General features: G+C 41.5%; 1 protein-coding gene across 1 annotated transcript; it reads right to left on the bottom strand.

Moving 5' to 3' along the window:
• Positions 1 to 5,656: 5,656 nt before the first annotated feature.
• Positions 5,657 to 9,284, bottom strand: snai1b (snail family zinc finger 1b). Its single transcript, XM_056243259.1, has 3 exons — positions 9,012 to 9,284; positions 7,815 to 8,327; positions 5,657 to 6,098 (listed from the first exon to the last, which is right to left on the bottom strand). The coding sequence occupies exons 1-3, from the start codon at positions 9,085 to 9,087 to the stop codon at positions 5,917 to 5,919; spliced, it is 771 nt and encodes a 256-aa protein (XP_056099234.1). The 5' UTR covers positions 9,088 to 9,284; the 3' UTR covers positions 5,657 to 5,916.
• Between the last annotated feature and the right edge of the window lie 13,309 nt (positions 9,285 to 22,593).

Genomic DNA, 22,593 nt, shown 5'->3' with positions numbered 1-22,593 from the left:
CCTCCATAGGGAGAGGATAGTTGACACTTCAGCACTGCATTGTCATCGAGTCCCATTTTGAGATATGTTTGGTTGCCATATTTCCATTGCACTGTTGAGACATTTAAACATATTTAAATAGACTCCACCATCCCTGTGACCCTATATAAGACAAGTGGTTTGGAAAATGGATGGGTGGTCCTTCATTACATGGAGTGATCTGAAGGCCAAGAATCAAGAGACTTAGACTAAGATTAAAGAGTCTCATATTCAAATTGGTCACCACACTATATATATATATATATTTATGCATTCACACCATGTCGTAATTACCATAAATAAAGCTCCTTATGCTTTCGAACCGCTCTCACGGTACTTTGATGTAATCCATCGATCGGTCTGCACAGCGCAACTTCAGGTCGAACACAGCTTAAATCTAAAAATGACTAGTTTACACGTTGTAATTACAAGTTCTACAGGCACATGAAGTTTTTTTTACAGTTCACAATCGTTACGTTAATTATGACGCACCTACAAACCTCAAACGTCCACTGATGTCAATCCTCATTGCTTCACACGTCACATGACCAAACAGCATGGCATTTGCCGTTTGTGTCGCCATATGTGATGTAGACTTACAGTATATAGTGTATCGATATAGTCTGTAGTTGGAACTTGCCAGCTTAATCGTGTGCATTAATTTCATCTTTACAGCGTAAACATTTTGTGTCTTATTGACTTTCAAAAAATGCTTAAACATTCTTCTTTTGGGTCCCACAAAAGAGAGAAAGTCATACAGGGTTGGAATGGCCTGAGGGTGAGTAAATGATGAGCAGACATTTACCTGCTAGGACACAATCTATGTTCAAGAAGAGGGGGGACATTTGAGGAAACAGAGTCAGCAGGGGAGTTGAGACTATTGAGGTGGAAGAGGACAGAAAGGCTGCATCCGGTTGCATCTGGAAAAGAGAGAGAGAAGGAAATCTAGTAGCCAAAGCATGTGGGTAATCCCCACACAAGAGCACAGTCACCCAGAACTATGTTAGTAATCCAAACCATCATAACAGCTCCTGGCTCAAACACGATCCCTATGACTCAGCTCTCTAAACCACCACCTCAAACATGAAAAGACAAGAGCATCACTGCACAAATATGCCCCTTTAAGGGCAATGGACGACCACTGCTGAGCACAGAGACGTGAACAAGGCCATTTAATATCTAGGACCTGTATTCCCAGTTCAATCAATGATCCTAATATTTGTGTCCGAATGTACAACTGGTCTCAGATCTGTGTAAATGTCTGAAACTATCCACATGGAAAGGTTAAAGAATTGGGTTAGAGATGGCATAGTTGTACTCTTTTTCTCATCGCTCCAAATCTGAATGAAATTGTTGTAGTCCATCTCGAGTCCGAGTCCAAGAACGTATTTTCATGGTCTTTGACTCATGGACTCAGACTCGGACCAGGCTTCATTCACCCCAAATGGAAGGCATATAGTTCACTTCAGACCCTCTTCTTGACTCAGACTTACAGTAACACGGGTCTCGAATGAGTTGGTCTCAACTACAACACGGTCTTTGGTAGAACATCACTAAAGTTTCTTCTTGAAGGTTTGATGTCAACAATATTAAATATCTTGCCTGTCTCCTGACTGCTCATCATTCTTGTCAAATATTATCAAAAATAACTTAAATTGGGACCTGTTCCTAACACAAACTCTCATATGACTTGGAATATAGGGCATGAGCCCTATTGATCACTTACCAATACTTCTTTGGTGCATCTAGAGCTTTGACAGCTCAATCCCCTTATCATCCTAATGTCCATTTGTGTTTCACAGAAAGTCAGTCGGACATTAGGGTGAGTTAATGATGCAGAAACTTTAATTTTTGCCCAAACAATTCCTGTCATTTTCAGCTCCCTTTCTAGCTTTCAGGAGGCGTTTCTCTACCCAGATGCTTCAGATGTTTTTTATCAGTGCTGAAAAAAAAGCCAGTGTTTATATGTGACTGACAAGCCGTTTCCTGTGTCCGACGGGCTCCTACAGCCCAGACAGAGGGAAGAAGGGAATGAAAGACGAAGTGAAAGGAAAAAGTGAGGTTAATCTAGGTCAACAATAGGAATAATGGATTTTTTTTAAATATGGCAAGATTTCTGAAATAAACTGGTGATGTTAGACCACTTTACAAATTCTTCTACTGGTACCTTGTGGCTTTCAAATGATTGAAAAATTAGCTTTGGTTATATAGCCTGTACTACAGATTATACACAAATATGTGCTTGACAAAATGTGGTCTTCATGCCTTATTACTGACGGACATATAATATATGCAGCTGAAAGGCCCTCAGAAATGTTCGACAACAGGACTGACAACAGAGCAACTCATACCACACTGCACCGCCATCAATTACAGACATATTATCTCACCCCCTCACAGGTACGGGGGACATTTGTTTGGCTCTATGGGGAATTCTTGCAGATTTGTGCTGCTTCAAGCGTTGAAAGACAATGACATCACCCTCTGTCACCCATCCATCCAGCAACCCACACACAGTTGTCATCTCTCTGTGAACATGACTCCACGGCTTCAATCCTTCACGTCTACTATGTCTGACTCTATGTCTGCAGTTCAGGCCAACCACATCAAACCCAAAAGCCCAAATGACTTTCGTCTACTGAACAACCAGTCATATCTGACCAGATCGGCCCACATACACCCAAACACACACATATTTGCCAATGAGCAGCTTTTTTGACTAAGAGTTATACTTTATTTCAGCTTCATTTCAATTACCAAATTTTTAAAGTTTAGGTTAGCAATAACAACACTGCTTTTCAGAAAAGTGTTTACAGTGGAAGCAAGGTTTTTGTTTTTGAGTTTAAAGCCAAAATGTGATGTTAGTATTTCTTAATTAATTCAGTAAATAAATGCTGTTTCAGTGTGTAAAGTTGTCTAAATTGCCCTTTTGAAGTCGGACATAACTTGTGGTCAGTAAAATTCCTTTTGCTGAAGTTTTCCGCGAGTAAGCAGTCCTATATGCAGACGGTTTTACTAGGATTTACTAGTTAACATGGGCAGTTAGCCACTGTTGTTGCAAGAAACTGCCATTGACATTAATAGGAATGCTAAACGAAAGCTTTCTCCAGGTATTATAGACCTTTTTAAAGATAATTAACACCAAATTCCTTTCCTTCATCCTTGCACATATCGTGCAAAAGTTACCAAGTTCACAAAGCTAAATGTTCTTAAAAATTCTTAAATCATGGACCCAGTGTATTGGGCTTTTTTTATCACTAGTGGAGCTCCGTACTCAAAGAGCACACCATTTTTAGTGGCCACAGATGTTGGAGATAAAGTATGCCACAGACAGAGCTTGAGTTGCTTTCAGCCTGGAATACTTCTTTAAGCGTGCCCTCCCCCCTACAACTAGCTTCCCCCACCAAAATCCCACAGCTTTGAGCCTCCAAATCAGCAAAGGAAGTGCATCGTTACTCTAGCAAGACTGGTTGGCGTCAACGCAGGTCACAAGGGCTTTGTGGATTCAGATTGCTCAGGGAAAGGCTGAGTTGCGGAGGCAGTCTACAAAACTGAAAACCTCAAAACTCTGGCCACAATCGAAGCACAGATTGTTGGAATTTCCCACATTTATTAAATTTCCCCTCGGGGAGGCATATGCATTTGACAGATTGAGGTTCTGAAGCAAAAGAGCTGGATCCACGGGTCTTAATGGTGCAGACGGACCCATTTCTCTTCCTCGTCTCTCTGGTGCTCCTCTAAGTCTTCTGCCTCCCTTTTGGTCTTTTTCCACCTGCAGTGCGTCTCGGACGTGAACATTTGTTGGCCATGTGTCAGCTAAACTGGGTTGGTGTTGTATTAGCGTCCGGCTAAGCAGAAAGTGTGTGCAGGTGTTCTGACCATCACTCAAAATATCTTGACTGCGTCTAGACGCAGACGCTAAATATTTATTGCAGCATATCTATTCAGAGACCTGTGGATAAAAATAATGCATTCAAGGAATAGTTCACACCAGTTACTTTTTTCTATATTAAAAAATATTGAATACGAAATAATAACTTGAATAATATACGTGCACGAAACGCTTTTAATGTTGTTAATGTTGTTGTTGTAACTCTAAGAGCAGTGAGAACATTCTGCTAAAAATGTCCTTTTGTATTCCATGAAAGATATAAAGTTATGCTGTTTTGTAATGATATGAGTATATGTATACAGAGTATTAATTCATTTATGGGTGAACTGTTCCTTCAACACGTCCGGCCTTCATAAAAACACAAATTAGACACTTTTCTGTAAAAGAACATAAATTACTTTATTGGAAAAAATAGCAAGTGGAAATACACTAAAACATCTTTGCTCAAAAAAAATTGCTTAGCATTTGGTTATACGTCCAAAATTTAAACAATAAGTAGAAAGGCAGCTTCATATATCATTGTGGCTTTGGAAAAGACATGTTTGAAGAGGACCAGGTGAAACAGACTTCATGGAAGACCTCTCTCAAATGAGAGACTGCAAAATCCCTTCGGTTCAGAGGGCTTGGAGTAAACTTTGTACATAAACGACATCTAAAACCAAATGACCCTCTTCTTGTGTTTTTGACACCCTGTTCAGTCTTTATAAAATAAAAACATTCTGACGTTGATTCAGAAGTCAGACTGCCAATTGAGAAGCTGGCAAATGACGTGATACCTCGAAGCTCGAATTACAGAGGCAAATTCCATAGCCTAATTGAACGTCCTATTAAAGCAGGTCTTTGGTGCTTTTCAGCCATCAGTCTAACGGAGGAACGGAGAGCCAATGCATTTGTCGACAGCCCAACAGCTGTCTCAATACATCCAGGCAAGTCTGTGGAGATCTTGGTGAGAGATGACCTCTCACCACACAGGTTTAATAGCAGCTGCCCCCCTCACAGTCCCGGACCAGCCGGCACCGAGGTGCATCTTGGGAATCCACCGAGAGCCAGTTCATGGGCCCTTTTCCCACGACAAAAATCTGCAGTCTATGTGTAACAGACCCTCACTGTGTGAATGCGTGCAAGACTAAGGGTGTTTTCACACCGATAGATCGTTTGCTTTGTTTCGAAACAGGTACTTCATTTGTTACAATGTTGCATTTTCTTCTTGGTACGGCTTGCTTTCACAAGGCAACCTTTCAAAGCGTACCAAAACGTGATCACGCAAGTCACGTGCGAGTAACTGTCCTCTTATTGGCCAGAGTTTCCTCTGCGTCATCCATCAAGATGATTGACAAGTTCGCTCCATGAGCTTATTGTGGCTTCATTTTTAACTGGCGAAACCTTACAGTCTATGGTCGAGACACAGATCTCCCAGCGCTGTCTAGAGGTTTACTGTGTCAAGACACACGCGAACACTAGAGCAATGTTAAGAGCAGGAATCAAAGCTTTATCGGGACAGTATTCTCGCACAGAGAAGCGCAATTACACCACATGTTAAGGTGAACAGGTGCTCTTTTGGTTTTCAACTGTGATAACTAATCTGCTCACTCACAGAATCGGACACTACTGCTTTTTATACAGCACATTTCCCGTTATGAATTATAATACCATTTGGTTCGTTGGTCCGTTAGGTCGGATTGCTTTCACACCTCAAGCGAACCATCCCAGAGTCCGTTTGCACCTCGTTCAGGTCCAGGTCAATTGTTCTGGTGCGGATCTGAGCATTAATGCCGTGTTCACATATGCCTAAACGAACCGAACCAAGGGAGAAAACACACCAGGTTCCGAAACAAACGCTCAGGTGTGAAAACACCCTAAAACTGATAGAAAAATAATCTCTTCTTTTAGCTTGGGGAATAAAAGATAAGGCACCGTGTGCTTCAAAAACGAGTCTCTATGAGTCCAGACATTGACTTATGGCTTAAGCCCGTCCTGTCCCAGCGCCGAGAGATGGGACTCCTCCTCTAGGCAGACGGACAGCAGCCGGAGAGAGTGTGTTTGTGCAGGAGGGACATTCGGCTGAAGGTACGGGAGCACGTCCCACACTGGTACTTCTTCACTTCGGAGTGGGTCTGCAGGTGAGCCCGCAGGTTCGAGCGGTCCGCAAACGCACGGTTACAGTGGGGGCACGAGAAGGGGCGCTCGCCTTAAAACAGAGATGAAGAACTTTTAGTATACACACATTATATGTCATTGCGTTAAAGATGTTTTATGCATTTTAACCTCTAACCTTGAAATACAATTCAGACTAGATTCTGCAAGGTGAACCTACAAAACTTGTGCCCTAAATACTTGCTCTAAAGAGCCACCTCCAAGTTTCTTTGACATTCTTGTCTCTAGATAGATGGTCCTTTATGCAGACGGTCAAGGTTTTACTAGTTAACATGGGCAGTTAGCCACTGCTGTTAGATGAACCAGCCGAGAAACTGCCATTGACAATAATGGGAATGCTAACCAAAGGCTTTCTCCATAACCACGCCACATCCCTTTCATTTATTCTTGCACGTATCGTCAAAGTTACTAAGTTCACCTAGTTTAAATGACCATGATGCAAGATGAAAGCTTGACTATAACAAACTTTCATTTTTTTTACTCAAGTAAGAAGCCCTGCACATGACATGTGGAATAAAAAATAGATATCGTGGCAACAAATTAAGAATTAATGCTCTTTGTTTTAGTAACGAATTGGAAATAAACCATGGTCATGTTGTACCAATTCATTCCCTTGTTTTAATTGAGGCCATGATGTAACTAAAACAAGGAAACAATTTAGGAATTATTCATTTGTGGCCCCGATATTGTTTTTCCCCCCACATGTCATGGATAAAAGAGCCCAACCCCCAAGTTTCTATAACGTTCTTATCTATAGATACGACAGTTTGGGATTTTTACACCACTTTTATTGCCAGCCAGATGGAAAGCGTAAATTCGTTTGGTAGAAAAGTAAAAGACCTTAGTCAGGGTAGCGGCATATTTAATTTTTGACAGGAATGAAAACAAGGCTGTAAGGGACAGATTACTGTGGAAGCTTGTTTCCGCCACGCAAAATAAAAAAGGTAATTGAGACCTTTTATCTCACAATTCTGACGTTTTTCACACGCAATTGGACTTTATAACTTGCGATTCTGAGAAAAGAATCCAACTTACGAGATATAAAGTCAGAATTGTGAGATAAAAAGTCTCATTTACCTTTTTTATTCCGTGACGGCAGCTTTGTATAAAGTCCGAATTGGACTTTAAATCTCACAATTCTGAGAAAAAAAGTCAGAATTTTAAGATTATTCAATTATCTTTTAAAATGTTTTATTCTGTGAATACAGAATACAGTGCGTTTAATGGATTGTACTGTTGTTGAACAACATACCGACTCTTCAGCTGATGAAACGTCTTTCAGAGGACAAAAAACTCCATGAATCAGTTTTAAAAGATTTACATTTACTCATTTAGTTGACGCTTTTATCCAAAGCGACTTACAGGGGATCAGAGGTTGCACGCCTCTGGAGCAACTAGGGGTTAAGTGTCTTGCTCAGGGACACATTGGTGTCTCACAGTGGATTTGAACCCGGGTCTCTCACACCAAAGGCATGTGTCTTATCTACTGCGCCATCACCACCCCCAAAAGATGATCTAGGATCTTCATAGCAGTGCACGAACGTCTATATCCCTCACAGCCTTGTTTTCATCCGTGTTCAATTCAATGTCATCTAACCTGAACAAGGTCTATGGCACACCTACAATCTGCACAGTTTTGGGCTTGTTGAGGAGATTACCACAAACGGGACGTTCCCAAGTTTAATACTTTAAAGGTTTTGGTCAAATGTTGCACCACTCACAGCTTCAGTTTATGGGCTAACTAACTCACCGGTGTGTGTGCGAATGTGTCCCCGCAGCAGCCAGGGTCTGGAGAAGGCCTTCCCACACGTGCCACACACACAGGGGAGTGTGTGTGAGCGGATGTGCATCTTCAGCGCACCCAGACTGGTGTACTCTTTGGGACAGTGCTTGCAGTGAAAGGCGGCTCTGGTGGCGGTGCTGGCGGCTCCTGTGGTCTGCGGGCCGGGGGTGCAGTGCGTGAGCTGGTGGCGGGACAGGCCGGCCGCGCTGCCGCAGGGCTTCCCGCACTGGGAGCACTGGGAGCGGTCGGAGTCAGGGTCCGGGCTGGGTGGGTCGGAGGTGCGGCAGTCGTCCTCCTCTCCACTGCTGGAGCTGCTGGACGGAGAGCTCAGGTCCAGAGGCCCGGGAGGAGACGGGGGGCTGGGGGAGGCCGGGGAGAAGGCGAGGGGTAACACACTGCTGGCCCACACGAGTATGGGCACCACAGAATCACCTTCAATGGTGTGGAAGTCATGTAGAGGGACGACAGCATAGCGTTGGTCTGGGGAAGAGAAAAGGTGCATGTTCAGGGGGGTTGTTGGAGTACATGAAACAGTCCCGTTTGTTAGGTTTGATGGGGTGGTAGTGCTTTTTTTATATTCTCCAGTTTATCAAAAGCACACTTTATTTTCGTTAGTATCTGAATATCTACTGCATTAGCATGCTCTCACTTTTTGAGATTTATTAATGGGATTAAACTGTGAAAAACTACAGCTGAAGCATTTTAGCAGTTAGTTAAACTACATCCTTCAGTTTGTGAGAAAAAACGGTAACACTTTATTTTACAGGGTCCTTGTTACATGTACTTACCATAGTGATAACAGTAAATTATGCATAATTTCATGCAACTAACCCTCAACCTAATCATACCCCTAACCCTATAGTGAGTACATGTTGTTAATTATTATTACTCAGTACTTAAATATAATTACACAATGACACCTTAAAATAAAGTAACCAAAAAAACAATACAATGAAAAACTAAATAGCCAAACTGAAAGTAACAACATAACTATTGAAAATAGTAGAAAATAGCTAAAAAAGTGTTGACAAAAAAAGTAATGTGAACATAAATAGAGTAGGATGTCATGACAAAGTGTTGGCTAATGATAAGCTCTGTCAATTCACACACTGATTTTGTACACAATAACACACATAAACAAACAGCTTTTAAAGGCACACTCACCAGTTTGACTCTCCAGTTCACTGTAGTTTGGCTTCTTGTTGGAGAAATACTTCTTGACAAGAAATGAACGAGGCATTTTGTAGAGATCTTCTCCAAACTTCAAGTTTTGGAGTAACTCTGGACTGACTCTGTGAAAAAGCTGCAGCGCTTCAGAGTCAGAGTCTGCTTCAGATGTCCAGTAATCTTTGCGTCTAGGGAGAGGACGTTAGCTTCTTAAAGTTGCACATGAGCCACTGCCATTCAGCGCACACGGTTCTCTTCATATGAGGCTGCGGGGGAACGGGGCGGGGCTATAGCACAGGTCACGCCCACCAGGCCACGCCCCCTGTCCGAGAGCAGCCTCCACTGCAGGTGCCCGCGGGAACTCTACACTATGCCAGCGGGTTTCTCTAACTTTAAACAATAGCTCAGATTCCAATCTTGGAAGAACTGGGTTATTAAAAAGTGGCTACATTTGTAAAACTGTTGGTAAACATTGGGTGAGACCCCCTGATATGACTGTAAAGCACTTTGGGTGAACAGTTAGCCTAGTAGTCAAACACAGTAAAGTGCCATATAAATGCTTAGGCTATTACATTTAATTTAATCTCAAACATTGGATATTTTGGAGATGTCAATGCAGGTGGATACATTTCAGTTTAAAAACAGACAAATAAACTGAAACAAATAGGCCTATTTAAAGTGAATAAAATATCAGGTTGGCATCTCGCATCTGAATTAAATAGGCCTAATTCAATATTGTGAAGTAAACACTGAGGGGCAAGTTGTCACAATGGAAACCAGTAATGATCCCGTTGGCCTATATCATAACAGTAAAATGCATTTTTAGAGCTTGTGACAACTTGCACTGATTTGTCATTTCTGAAAAATTAAATAGGCCTAATCCATCATAGGCTAGCCTAAATGTTATTACATTTTAGTTAACATTTTGAAAGCGTAGGCTATATGGTTATTTGTGTGACAACTAGCCCCGGTCACCCCATTAAAGGGTGAAATACACCGGTTTAGACACAAAGCACAATCGCAAGTCATTTAACACTCATTTGGAGCACAAGGTCCCATTGATCCTTCATCTGCGGGATCAGAGGACCACATCAGACCGGTTCCCCGCGCGGGGCTCTGCGGGGCGTGAGAGACGCTCAGCGGGTGCGTGCATGGCTGAAAATTAACCGACTGTCCTGAACAAAAGTGTCCGTCCTGAATCCTCCTCTGTTATTTCCATCTCATGCCTCGGGCACATTCACATGCTCACATATTACTGCTCTGATGGAAATGAGGTGCTAACATGTCCATCGGCTACTTTGCGCATTCATTTCTTCATTGTGTCAGTCGATGTTTCCATGATCTGATTACACGGAGGGTGTGAAGTGCCGTGATTTAGCCCTCGTTCATCGCGAGGACGCCGTGCAGACGCGGGTCAACCGAGCTAAAACCCCTCTCACACCAACACGATCTCATGAACGTGCGTATCTATACCACGAATTTAATTTATCGTGCTATTTATACGCCAAAAATGTTTTTTGCGTGCATATGCTACGCACTGTAATCTCTTGGGTAGGATTAGGGATGGGGAGTGCGTGCGTATTACACGCTAAATAATGCGTATCATATGCACGCGAAAAACTGCGTATCATAAACACGCAAAAACTACTTTTGGCGTATAAATGACACGAAAAAATTTAATTCGTGGTATAGATACGCACTTTCATGAGATCGGGCTGCTCACACACACCCGTCAGACACATTCCAGACACTCACACACATGACAAAAAATAGCTTTGTCTCTCTATTCATATACACAAATAGGCCTAGGTAGCCTACTACAGTACAAATACACAACACTTTGAAAAGTTATTGACAATTTAACTCTTGCATACATGTCGCCTATAGGCCTATTGTCTTGTTAAAATATAATTGATATTACATTTTAAGCCATTTATATTATATATAATTGATATTACATTTTATTAGATAGATAGATAGATAGATAGATAGATAGATAGATAGATAGATAGATAGATAGATAGATAGATAGACAGACAGACAGACAGACAGACAGACAGACAGACAGACAGACAGACAGACAGACAGACAGACAGATAGACAGATAGATAGATAGATAGATAGATAGATAGATAGATAGATAGATAGATAGATAGATAGATAGATAGATAGATAGATAGATACTTAATTCAGAACCGCATACAGAACCGCATACAGATACTCGTACTAATTCTGCCATAGACAGTGGGTAAAGTAAGAGTAGTAGCCTATACTAGTGTGCAGTTCTGAATTCAGCAGAAGTGTGCAATGCTAACAATGCTGGCACTTCATGCACTCGACAGTGCATCATTTGGGACACACCTATTGACTGTTTTCTGACTAACTCAAAACATCTCAAAAGTTCAAAACATCTCACACATACAAAAGATTTTAGTGTTGAATTGGCGTTCACATAATTTGCTGCATTTTATGCTTGTCAGTACACATTATAAAACAGCCACAGGTTGTGTTTAGTGACCGGGTGTCGTGATCTCTTGACCTGGACACAGCGAGCGTATAAAGCACAGAAATGTCCTCTGTTGAGAACAGATGTTTTCCTTGTGTTTCTCAGGGGGAGACAGACACTCACTCACACACTCACTCACTCACTCATGCACACACACACACACACACACACGCGCACACACACGCACACACACACACACACACACACACACACACACACACACACACACACACACACACACACACACACACACACACACACACACACACACACACACACACACACTCACTCATTCAACACTGAGTCTTATGACTTCATCAAGACCAGACATGTGATCAGACTTCACTTACAACATGAGAGTGTGTGTGTGTGTGTGTGTGTGTGTGTGTGTGTGTGTGTGTGTGTGTGTGTGTGTGTGTGTGTGTGTGTGTGTGTGTGTGTGTGCGTGCGTGCGTGCGTGCGTGCGTGCGTGCGTGCGTGCGTGCGTGCGTGTGTGTGTGTGTGTGTGTTTTAAAACATGAATGATCAAAATATGTCTTGAAAAGCTTTGATTCACACAAAATAAACAAGATAAATACTGAATTGAAATATATAAATGATTTTATAGATAAAAGACAAATGTGGAAGCAGTAAAATTAATTTATAAAATAAAATTGTGTTTGGTGAAAACATTTTTATCTTCTTTTACCCATCCATTACACAAAACACCAACACAAACACACATATACAAAATTATAAATATGCACATTTATAATATTTGAACATTTTACTATAATGTTTATAATATTTTACTGTTAAAAATATTTTATAAATATAAATATTTACTCTTAGAGGCTGCATTTATTTGATCAAAAATACACTAATATTGTGAAATATTATTACAATTTAGAATAACAGTTTTCTATTGTAATATACTGTAAAGCATAATTTCCAGCATCAGTCTTCAGTGTCACATGATCCTTCAGAAATCATTATATAATGCTGATTTGCAGCTTAATAAACATTTCCGATTATTATCAATGTTGAAAACAGTTCATATTTTGTGTGGAAACTGTGAAATGAATAGAAAGTTCAAAAGAACAGCATTTTTCAAAAATATATATTTTGTAACATTATAAATGCCATTACTGTCAATTTTTATCAGTTTAATGCGCTTATTAAACGGTCAATTTTGAACGGTAGTGTATATAAATTATACGGTAACTGCTACGGCAAAATCCAAAAAGCATGTTTACCGTATTTTACAATAAAAAATTTAATGTTAAATCAATTGTTAATTTAAACCTGTATTTTTACTATAGATTTTTCTTTTCAAATCACAATTGAATTAATAAAATACAATATTATAGTAAGACTTTTTAAATGTACAGTGTTTCACTCTGAGTTTATCTGTTTTACATCCCTTTGAAGGGGCCGTTCTGGTTAAATGGAGGTGTGAAGGCTTCTGCTGTTGGGCGAGCGGGACTCACGGGAAGGGGGAAGGGGTGTCTTCAGATCCCCTGCCTCACACAGCATGGACCAGATAAGGTACCAGACCCCCGCCAGAACTTAAGCTCAAACATATGGTGAAACGCTCCTGTTGTCGGAGGAGCCCAGGAATTTAACTTAACAACCCTCGTCTACCTTGATGACCTGTCTGCTAGGACTCTGCTGTTCCTCTGGACTCCAGCTCAATCAAAACATGACCGGCTCTAAAGCAAACAAACCCATGTCCTCGGATGAACCGGCCGAGGCTGGACGCTGGGTGACGCTCACCATGTGTCTATGTGAAAATAACCACAGATGTTGGATAAAACACTGGCTTGAATAATTATGAAACAATAGATTCTGCAACAATGACAATGTTAATATGGAGTGTGATGTTTACAGACAGTTTACAGTACATCTACTTGACTAAAAATGTAAAAGAAAGACTTCATAGAGCACTTGATCCAAAGAGGTAGTACAATTCCTCAGTTTTATTTGGCCTAAAAACTCAAAACATCAACTTCTTCCAAAATCACCCACTGTTGAACCAACAAGATTTTAATGTTAAATCAATTGTTAATTTAAACCTGTATTTTAATGTTAAGAATATTCAATACTTGAATGTCAAGAATATTCATGCAACACGGCTTGGAGATACGAGTGAGCTGTCCATATCAGGGGGATAAAAAAATTAAGCTTTTTTTGTTGTTTTAAATTACTTCAATACCAATAATGTTGGTGTTCCAGTCACATGAGACACTAAACTTTGTGTTAAAGTCTGTCATGTTGCAGTAAGTGTGTGTTACTTACTGCATGGGAAACCCTAGTGAAAAAGACCAGTGTGTCTGGTTGTGCTGAATGTGTGCTTGCAGAACCTCAAACCAGAAAAGCACATTTAAAAAAATAACTATACTTGCAGATAATATAATGAAATAAAAAGAGAGAATACTAACATTACTGTTTTTTAACACACTTCAGTGCACTTTGTGATGTCAATTTAAAAGTTTTGCTTTAAAGTACATTTTAAATCATGTTTTAAAGTCCCCCAATAATTGTATCCCTCAAAACTCATCTTTGATCACCAAAATGACATATTTAAACGTTTTTTCCTTGAAAAAAGATTCCTTCGTGCCTTAAAATGGCTTGAATGTAACTCGACACCCTTGCCTCATTTAGTATACGTGGTTCTATGAATATGCAAATGAGCCCCGCCTCCACTCACTCACACCAGCTCAGAGATCCACTGGTTGACGATCACACGTTGATCTGATTGGTTACAAGGTCGTTTGTGACGTCAGAAACACCAGCGATTTCACACCGTGTTTTTGAGATTGTCTTTGGTTCACTGCAGTTTTAAGGAGGAAATACTCAGCAATGCTGTCGACTTATGAATTTACACATGGTTTGTCTTAAAGCACATTAAAAACACCACATAGACACATAAACAACATTAAAAACTTGATTTTCACCAGGGGGAGGACTAATAATCTTCTGTCATGCATGAAGTAGACTTATTTTCATGTGTTGACTATGAAAATACTTTATTATCATTTTAACTGTAGATATTTGATATAATATTAGTTTCATTCCTTGATGAACCAAAACATAATTTCACGTGGACGTCAATTTGACACGATCCTCCGACCTAAACACAGTTGCAGAGCAGGCACACCTGGTGGAAGTGTCTCTTTCAGCAGAATAATCACCCTGACACACACTGCACACACTGTTCAGGAATGGTTGAGGAACATGATGAAGAGTTCAAGATGTTGCTATTGCCTCCAAATTCCCCAGATCTCAATCGGATTGAGCATCTTGTGCTGGACCAACGGGTTCAATCCACATCAACCTACAGGACTTGAAGGATCTGCTGCTCATGTCTTGGTGCCAGATGCTGTGTTGTAACCTGTAATGTGAGGTTGACGTCGATGCCACCCCCTCAGAGATATGCTTCATCTTCTTCATGTGAGGTGACGCACAGGTCCTCACTTTATGGAGCACAACAAGAGTGTTTTGCAAGCAGGTCTATTAGCATTTCCATTCATCTCAACGACAGTTTCCTGGCTGTACAATCTGAAAGTCTTTGCTCAGGGGACGAACATTTCAGCCAAACACCCGAGCCGTGAATCACGGGTGACATCCATCTGAAGCTGCAATGAGTGACGTCATGACATCTCTGATTGGCTGATGGAACAACGGGAACACACACAGTCCCAAAGACCCTTTACTAGTGACTATCATGAGCTCTGACATCAAAGACATGTCATTTGCTAACCAGCCAATCCTTGCCTCCTTGGTTGGACGTCCTAAATGCCCATACGTCACCCTGCCTTTGACTTATGCTGCCATCTACAGGTCAACGCCAAAACTGAGCTGACCCTGAAAAGTCAACCAATCAAACACACCTGAACAAGCTCATCAAGCTCTTCAGGATTACTAGAAGGACATCAGTGAGTTTGATCAGGGTTGAGCAGGAAAGTCGAGGGCTAGAGTTGAGAATAATAATAATTGAATAATAATTCGCTTCACATATGGAAGTGGGGAATCTCCTCAACCACCACCAATGTGCAGCACCACCTGGATGAGGCGACGGCAGCCATATTGTGCCAGATCGCCCACCACACACCAGCTTACTGAGAGGAGACAGAGATGAAGCCAATCAGTGTATATGGGGATGATTAGGAGGCCATGATGGATGGGGGCCACTGGGCAAATTGGGCCAGCATGCCGGGGTTACACCCCTACTCTTTTACGAAGGACATCCTGGGATTTTTAATGACCACAGAGAGTCAGGACCTCGGTTTAACGTCTCATCCGAAGGACGGTGCTTGTTACAGACAGTATAGTGTCCCTGTCACAACACTGGGGCGTTAGGACCCACACAGGCCACAGGGTGAGCGCCCCCTACAGGCCTCACTAACACCTGGCTTTCCCAGGAGTGTCCCATCCAGGCACTGGCCAAGCTCAGCCCTGCTCGGCTTCAGTGGGGGACCAGTCTAGGGATGAAGCTGCGGCCCGCCAGAGAAGCCCTGGTTTCCGGACGGCAGTCATGTGATCATTATCTGAGAACGTTTGGGCATTTATTTCCTTTTGTGCCATTAAACTGATTTAATTGTTATGCTAATCAGATACAAAAGCTTAAAAGACTTAAAATAGGGTAATTTACTAAAAGGCTAATTGACCTTTTACCAGGTAACTGATTGCTGGTTAATTCAAATGTAATTTTAAAACACTTGCTAATGAAATGGGCGATTCACCTAAAGTGAACCAGAAAACCATCCTGCCCCATCGCCGATTTCATTGGCCAACTCGATCACTCAGTGACTGTCAACAACAGTTCGGGCTTCATGGATTGAGTCCAGAGCTCGATTGGATTGTAAGATTGGTTGTAAGACTAATAAGATTGGTTATTAGTATTTGTTTCAGCGCTGTGTAGGAATCACTCCCCTCCACAATCTAAGCAAGATTGTTACAGTGATGGAAAGGGGCTATTGATGAAATGAAATGAAAATGATTTTCAGACTTAATCTAGGGCTTAAATTTCAAATAAAGTAAAGTAAATAAAGCATGCTATAGCATCTGTGGCTGTAGTACATCAAGCTCCTCGCCACTAGAGGTCAGGCATGCCGAAACAATCAACTGTTTCTGTCGTCATTGTTTGTTGACAAGTGTTTATCATTGTCTGTGTGTGTTTGTGCTTTATGGGCTTTAACAAAAACCTGTCTAGTTCCTTTTGTAAGTGAACATCCCAGTGTGTCACTCTGAGTCTGGCGGATCCCTACCACTATGAACATAAAACTTTGTATGTGGTTGGGTGTTGATTAAAAATCATTTTAACTTCTCTTCATGTTGTCTTTGGCAAACAAATGAACAACCTAAATATTTAAGGAACATTTTCTGGGGATAGTCCTTAAGTGTATGAGAGCAACTGAGTTAAAATCCCTGGGTTAAAAATGTTGGTTTTAATGATAAATGTTGATTACTTGCCCTTGCCTGTTTACTTTGATTCCAGATCCTGAATTGTGCTTGCTTGTGAAAGAATCTCTGCGCTTGGTTCGCGGACGAGGATAGGTGTCTTGATTTTTGATTTACTTCTTTTACATTGCTACATTTATTAATTTACTTTATCACAGTAGATAGCAGTGCAGCAGTGCTTAATGCCACCATAAATGAGTAGGGATGAGAGTAGATGAGTTTCTCCTGACTATAGATGACACAAAATCTCCTTTTAGCACTCTTGATGAATGGCTATGCTATTTCTAATTTTGTAATTTCATCTCAATATCAACATTTGTGAGATTTAGTAAGCTTTTGAGGTTAATTGATTTAATTTTATTAATAATTTATCTGTGTTAAAGATATAAAATACTGGATAACCTGTAAATTTCATCTATTAAATTCTGCTTTGAATACAATATGCATTTGGAAGGATGTACTGTAACTTCATCATCTACAGTTAAAGACCTGGGAGTTATTAGACATTCAACAACTTGTCTTTCAAAAATCATATTTCATATGCTACACAAACAGCCGTCTTCCACCTCAGAAACGTTGCTGAGCTCCGGAACATGTTATCAGTTTCTGATGCAGAAGTTAGTTCATGCATTCATGACCTCTAGACTAGATTACTGTAATGCATTACTAGCTGGTTGTCCTGCATGCGTCCTTGATAAACAAGCTACAATTAGTCTGCATTAAATTATTACATTGTTTAAATAAATACCTTTTTCGCTAACTGTGATTTGGTATATGTACATTTCTAAAATATATAACTTATACAGTTACCTCTGATAACAGAAAACATGAGTTTGTTGCATGAGTATTTTGTTTGTTTGTTTGTTTGTTTGCATGACATTTTTTTAGACTTGTCGCCCCCTACTGGTGTAACACAATATAACTTTACACTGAAAAATCCCCACCAAATACTATGTGCTGCTTCGAGACATATGATATGATCGAGTCTACTTTTACTCAATATTATTATGTGTCCTACACATACAAGACACCAGCAAGACATATTGCATTTGAGATAGTATGACAAAATATGCAAAGCAGCCTTCATGCGCACGGCCGCATTAACAATAGGGCTAGGCGGGGCTAAAGCCCCGGGGCCCGAGCAAGGAGGGGGCCCGTGATTGGATGTATGATGCTTTTTGTGTTTGATCAAACTCTATTTAACTCTTGGTTTTGAGACCATGGTGAACTTGAGACGGTTTTGCACAGCGCACTTGAGTTCCGACCCTGAGGTCTTAAAGTGACAGTAGCTGCTAATAAAGCTGCTGTCGCCATTTGTGTCCATAATGTTAATCAAACATCAGAAATAAAGTAATTTACTGCCCTTGACTGAATCACTTTTGTAAAATTAATAAGAATGAATGTTGAATTTATAGTGAAAACTATGTATTATTTACAATATAATATTATTCAGTGCTTTAAGTTTTTCAAGTAGGTCGATTTCTTATGTGCCTTTGTTCTATTGTTATTTGTGACTCTTGTCATCAGTAAGCTTGAGATTCTTTTCTTAAGCTATATTATTTTTTGTGATATTGAAATTGGTCACAAGAATTATGAAATTTTAGTGGCATAGAATTTTGATATGATAAAAAATCGTATTAAAAGTAATGTAACTTAACTGTGAAGTATATCATAGATTAATAAAATTACTCGTATAATGATAGAACATTTAGCTCATGTAGTTGGTGACCTAAAGTGGTGGTGGGGGGGCCCTGCAGTAACTCATAGCCCCGGGGCCCAGTGAGCTCTTAATGCGGCCCTGTTCATGCGAACAAGCTTGTGGTTCTTGCTGTTGAAAAGCAACCCTATAGGATGAATCTGCCTCCAGCGTGCTTTACAGCAGAGATGGTGTTACCTGTCCTGCGGGCTGCTGCATATGAGCCAAACATAGCGCTTTTCTTTCAGGTCAATGAGTTCAACTTTAGGTTTAGTTTCAGGGGGGTCTTTTTCACATGGTTTCAAGTGTAACATCCCAACCTGCAGTTTCCCCTTCACAGCACTAGAGGTCACCCTCTGTGAATACTGATACATGTTGTCTTCTTCTTCAGGTTTAACTGTTTATTGCTTTTAGCAAAGCCACTTGAAGGCAAGCCTGCAAGGTTAGCACAAATATATATATATATATATATATATATATATATATTTGTGCTAACCTTGCAGGCTTGCCTATATATATATGTAACGCCTGCTAACGCTGTGGTATGCAGGAAAAGAGACCAAATGGCGTTTTTTTATTTATGAATGTCAATGGAGGAGAGGCTTTAATGGGGACACGGCTTATTTAATGAATCAACAGCCCATCGGCTAATCTTCAACATGTTTGCTCTTAAACATTAGTTTTGGATTGATCTATTTTTATAGTTTACACCAAATAAAAATGCTGTTTTATTTTCCACGTAAAAGCGGGCACCGTGTTTAACTATGCGTGGGTATAGTTTGATACAGTGAAAATATGGAGCTCAAACTCGTGGAGTATTGCTCAATTTTATTCAGAGGCCCAAACTGAGCAAATATATTCAATTCTGTACAGTTGCTGATATTGATATGCTTATAAAGAAAGATGACATTTTCATCGCTTGTAATGTAAATCAATGAGTTTATTTATAATAGTATAGCAGATACGTACATAAAATCCGAATAAATATCAGTTATCATTCTATATCGGCAAATAAAATGTCTTAGTAAGATGATGATATTTAGATATAAAGATCATGATGATATTTAATGCCTAGTTTTACCATTTTTATTGTCGTTTCAAAATATTCAATTCAATTCACATTTATTTGTATAGCGCAGAAAATGCACAAGTCCACATACAATTTAGAGGGATCTGTTATCTGAGGTAACTGTCTAAGTTATGTATTTCAGAAATGTGCATTTACCAAATCACAGTTAGCTAAAAAGGTATTATTTTAAACAATGTAATAATTTAATGCAGAAATAATGAGTTCATTGAAGTAATGAATACTTGTTCGTTAACAAATAATAATGACATTTAGAAAAATGTAGCATTGGTGATTCAGAGTTTGCGCCATCTGAAGTCTTCGCAGGAGTTGGGTCGTCTCTTCACAGGAGTTGGGTCGTCTCTTCAAAGGTGTTGGGTTATCTCTTCACAGGTGTTGGGCATCTGAAGTCTACGCAGGAGTTGGGTCGTCTCTTCACAGGAGTTGGGTCGTCTCTTCACAGGAGTTGGGGATCTGAAGTCTTCGCAGGAGTTGGGTCGTCTCTTCACAGGAGTTGGGTCGTCTCTTCACAGGAGTTGGGTCGTCTCTTCACAGGAGTTGGGTCGTCTCTTCACAGGTGTTGGGTCATCTCTTCACAGGTGTTGGGCATCTGAAGTCTACGCAGGAGTTGGGTCGTCTCTTCACAGGTGTTGGGCATCTGAAGTCTACGCAGGAGTTGTGTCGTCTCTTCACAGGTGTTGGGCATCTGAACTCTTCGCAGGAGTTGGGTTGTTTCTTCACAGGAGTTGGGTCGTCTCTTCACAGGTGTTGGCCATCTGAAGTCTTCGCAGGAGTTGGGTCGTCTCTTCACAGGTGTTGGGCATCTGAAGTCTTCACAGGAGTTGGGTCGTCTCTTCACAGGAGTTGGGTGGTCTCTTCACAGGTGTTGGCCATCTGAAGTCTTCGCAGGAGTTGGGTCGTCTCTTTGCAGGAGTTGGGTCGTCTCTTCACAGGTGTTGGGCATCTGAAGTCTTTGCAGGAGTTGGGTGGTCTCTTCACAGGTGTTGGGCATCTGAAGTCTTCGCAGGAGTTGGGTCGTCTCTTCACAGGAGTTGGGTCGTCTCTTCACAGGAGTTGGGTCGTCTCTTCACAGGAGTTGGGTCGTCTCTTCACAGGAGTTGGGTCGTCTCTTCACAGCAGTTGGGTCGTCTCTTCACAGGAGTTGGGTCGTCTCTTCACAGGTGTTGGGTCGTCTCTTCACAGTTGTTGGGCATCTGAAGTCTTCGCAGGAGTTGGTTCGTCTCTTCACAGTTGTTGGGCATCTGAAGTCTTCGCAGGAGTTGGGTCGTCTCAGGAGTTGGGTCGTCTCTTTACAGGTGTTGGGCATCTGAAGTCTTTGCAGGAGTTGGGTCGTCTCTTTACAGGTGTTGGGCATCTGAAGTCTTTGCAGGAGTTGGGTCGTCTCTTCACAGGTGTTGGGCATCTGAAGTCTTTGCAGGAGTTGGGTCATCTCTTCACAGGTGTTGGGCATCTGAAGTCTTCACAGGAGTTGGGTCGTCTCTTCACAGGAGTTGGGCATCTGAAGTCTTCACAGGAGTTGGGTCGTCTCTTCACAGGTGTTGGGCATCTGAAGTCCACACAGGAGTTGGGTCGTCTTTTCACAGGTGTTGGGCATCTGAAGTCTTCGCAGGAGTTGGGTCGTCTTTTCACAGGTGTTGGGCATCTGAAGTCTTCGCAGGAGTTGGGTTGTCTTTTCACAGGTGTTGGGCATCTGAAGTCTTCGCAGGAGTTGGGTTGTCTTTTCACAGGTGTTGGGCATCTGAAGTCTTCGCAGGAGTTGGGTTGTCTTTTCACAGGTGTTGGGCATCTGAAGTCTTCGCAGGAGTTGGGCATCTGAAGTCTTCGCAGGAGTTGGGTCGTCTCATCACAGGTGTTGGGCATCTGAAGTCTTCGCAGGAGTTGGGCATCTGAAGTCTTCGCAGGAGAAGGGTCGTCTCTTCACAGGTGTTGGGCATCTGAAGTCTTCGCAGGAGTTGGGCATGTGAAGTCTTCGCAGGAGAAGGGTCGTCTCTTCACAGGTGTTGGGCATCTGAAGTCTTCGCAGGAGTTGGGCATCTGAAGTCTTCGCAGGAGTTGGGTCGTCTCATCACAGGTGTTGGGCATCTGAAGTCTTCGCAGGAGTTGGTTCGTCTCTTCACAGTTGTTGGGCATCTGAAGTCTTCGCAGGAGTTGGGTCGTCTCAGGAGTTGGGTCGTCTCTTTACAGGTGTTGGGCATCTGAAGTCTTTGCAGGAGTTGGGTCGTCTCTTCACAGGTGTTGGGCATCTGAAGTAGAGGTCTTCTTGGGTCCTAAAAACTGTACCCGACCCGAATCGACCCGAATCACTACTTACCCGAACCCGACGTGCATAAATTATTTTTTTTAAAGAAAAACCCGACCCGAGACAGACCCGATAAAATTAGACCCGAGTCCGACCCGACCTGACGGCATTTCCTTTAGAACCCGACTGGGCCCGAACGTAAACGGCATTTACATTGTGCACAGCCTGCAGCCCTGCGTTTCTCAAAAATGCACTTAACATAGACGCGCAAGTGTAAGCGCGCTGAAGTGCTAAAATGTCAATCACACATCACTGTAACCCATTACGTCCTATAAAATTTGGCATAATGTTATTTACCGGTCCATACGATGATTAGAACCACCATTCGTTTTCCCTGACATTTTTCGCAATTTCTGTTATCGCCTCCATGCTTTTCTGACAGTGTCGCATATTTTTAAAATTGATTGACAGGCCTGGCTAAACGACAATTCAAATACTTGCATTTAGTCAAACATCCATCCACATGATGGCGCACTAGTTCTTCTTGGCAAAGGGAGGGGTTGGTTTATGTGGAGCGAGCAACTGAGTAAATAAATGCGGAGGCAACCG

This window comes from Rhinichthys klamathensis, unplaced genomic scaffold (assembly GCF_029890125.1).
Source record: "Rhinichthys klamathensis goyatoka isolate OS25496 unplaced genomic scaffold, OSU_Roscu_1.1 h1tg000025l_1, whole genome shotgun sequence".
NCBI classification, from domain to species: domain Eukaryota; kingdom Metazoa; phylum Chordata; class Actinopteri; order Cypriniformes; family Leuciscidae; genus Rhinichthys; species Rhinichthys klamathensis.
The sequence above is the reverse complement of the archived record's forward strand: the minus strand, read 5'-3'. Positions and strand labels throughout refer to the sequence as shown.